Consider the following 2,390-nt stretch of genomic DNA (forward strand, 5'->3'; position numbering starts at 1 on the left):
GCCAGTGTCCAGTGCCCATGGGGCAATCCTCCATACCCCAAACAAACTGATGCACCAGCCAAGTAGCTTCTAAATCCCAGTCCTCTGCCCCCATGAGGGAGTTAGGGGACACCACTGGGCCAGCCCACAGGCTCAGGAGATGCAAATCAGGTAACCCCAGCTGCCAACGGCCAACTCAGCAGCTCCAAGTCCCTAAACCAAACAGGATCCCAGAGAAGCCACCTTCACACAGCCGAAAATAGCCTGGCTGGTCTTAACCCCATGTAACTCCATCAGTAGAAAAAGATGGAGCCGAAAACCGGAGCAGCCCAGCAGGGACCAAGACACCTGTAAGGGCCGCCAGCCCCCCGGGGCCCCAGCCCCACCCGCCCGACCTGCATGCCGACCTCCTGAACCATCTGGGCCTAGGTCTCAAAACTCAGTCCCATCCCCGCAACACCTCACGGGAATATTGGCTCCGGAAGTTGTGTGGACAGCCCCAAGGGAGAGACCGTCGATGGGGAACCCCAATTAAGCTCCAGGGGGGCTGGGAAGGCTGGAGGTAAGGCTGTCGAAGGCTTAGCCAGAGGCGCACACAGCCGTCGGAGGTGAGTAATGACCGGGAAGGGAGAGGAGTGGGCAGAGCCCCGGGATGCCAGGGGCCCACTGAGTCAGGCCTGCCTGTCACCTGGCTTCCTTTCCCCTCCCACTTCCACCTGCTCGGACATGTACCTGCTCTGGGCCCCCAGCCAGCAGATCTTGGGTTCCACCGACATGTCATATAATCCATGCAGTACAGGAATGGGGGTACAAGGGGGGGTGTTGGGGAACACCCTGGACAAACACCTTGGGAACTCAGAGACAAGGAGATGACCACCCAAAGTGCCCGAGTGAGGGCTTGACCTCCACTCTAGAACCCAGGGAACGATGCCCACCACAAACCAAAGGTCTGTGCGCAGGAGTGGGCAGGGAGACGGGAATCTGTTCCGGCTTAGATCAGTATGAACCCTTTCCGTCCACAACCTAAACTAGCCTAACCCGTGGCCACAGGCAACCCATGTGTGTCAGAGCAGAACTGTGTGGGGTTTCCAAGGGCTGCTGTTTCAGAAATAGTTCACCAGGCCTTTCCTCTCAGCCATGTCTGGGGAGACTTGAAACTCCAACCTCTCTCTTAGTAACTGAGTATTTAATGATGTGTATCACCTGGGGTCTCCTCATGCCTCATCGAAACACCAACCCCACTGCCGTCTGGTGAGTTCCAACTCATAGCAACCCCAATACCTTAGAGAGCAGAACTGCGCCCTGTGGGTTCAATGGCTGCGACGTCCCGGAAGCAGACCGCCAGGTCTTTCTGCAGACCACGGCACTGCTGAGTGGGTCTGAGCCACCAACCCTCAACTCATACTCACTCACGTGCTCAACCCTTGTGACCACCCAGGTCCCTTTTGTCCACAACATACTTCAGAACTCCAAAGAGCTTCCACCGGCCCCCTCTCCACGACCCCCGCCCCCGCAACAGTGGGGCACAGAACAGGGTCGGTGGCCCGTGCAGGCGGCGCAGGTACCCACCTGGCTCTCCATGCAAGCTGTCCCCGTCGCTGGGCCAGATCTGCCCGGTCTTGCGCACACCCACAATGGTGGCCTCCGACACCACGACCTGGGCCTGTCGGTGCCGCTTCGGACACTGCGGCGTCGGCGGGCTGCCGCTCTCCAAGGACTGCTGCGAGTGTTGGGACGGCGAGCGGCTCTTGTCCCGGAACAGGCGGTAGGTGGTGGGGCTGGGGGACACGCGGCTGGACTGGCCGGAGGAGAACTCCTCCTCGCTGGAGGTGAGGTTCTCGTTGGAGCTGCAGTCCGGGGTGTAACCCCCGCCGCTGTCCTCGAAGCTGCGCGAGGAGTAGGACCTGCGCGGCCAGGTGAGGCGCTTCTCCGGCTCCGAGGCGCTCTGGCTGCGCAGCGGCGGGGCCTTGCCGTCGCCCTCGCCCATCAGGCCCCCGACGTAGACGCTCTGGTAGGGCTGGCACTCCAGGGGCGGCCAGGGGGGCCTGCCTGCGCCGTTGGCCTGGATCAGGTTGTCCTTGAGGAAGCGCGGGTTGAGCTCTGCGTCCTCGTAGTCGCCGTCCGGGCCGCAGCCCTCCGAGGCCCGCGCGCGGGGCGGGGGCCGGGGCGCGTCGCCGCCCGCCCCCACGGACTTCTTGCGCTCCAGCTGCATGGCCTGGCTGCCCAGCGCGCTGATGCGCTCCGACACCTCCTTGTCGTTGACCTTCACCAGGCCGCGCTCGTGGTGGAACTCGACGTTGGCGTAGAAGGGCCTCTCGGCGTCGCCCGCCGCCGGCCCCGCGGCCCTGCGCGCCCTCTCGAAGTTGGAGCGCAGCGCCGCCACGCTGGGGGGCGCCACGCGCTCCTCGGGC

The 2,390-nt window shown here is 63.3% G+C and overlaps 1 protein-coding gene across 1 annotated transcript in view; it reads right to left on the reverse strand.

Moving 5' to 3' along the window:
* Positions 1-1,396: 1,396 nt before the first annotated feature.
* Positions 1,397-2,390, reverse strand: part of LOC103211453 (breakpoint cluster region protein-like) — a 4,010-nt gene continuing 3,016 nt past the window's right edge. The window contains exon 2 of the mRNA XM_042783211.1: positions 1,397-2,383. Coding sequence (XP_042639145.1) covers positions 1,397-2,383 — 987 coding nt within the window. The remainder of the gene's footprint in view (positions 2,384-2,390) is intronic.

The sequence above is a fragment of the Orycteropus afer genome, unplaced genomic scaffold, assembly GCF_000298275.1.
Source record: "Orycteropus afer afer isolate SDZICR_OR568_19922 unplaced genomic scaffold, OryAfe1.0 scaffold00744, whole genome shotgun sequence".
In the NCBI taxonomy this organism is placed as follows: Eukaryota; Metazoa; Chordata; class Mammalia; order Tubulidentata; family Orycteropodidae; genus Orycteropus; species Orycteropus afer.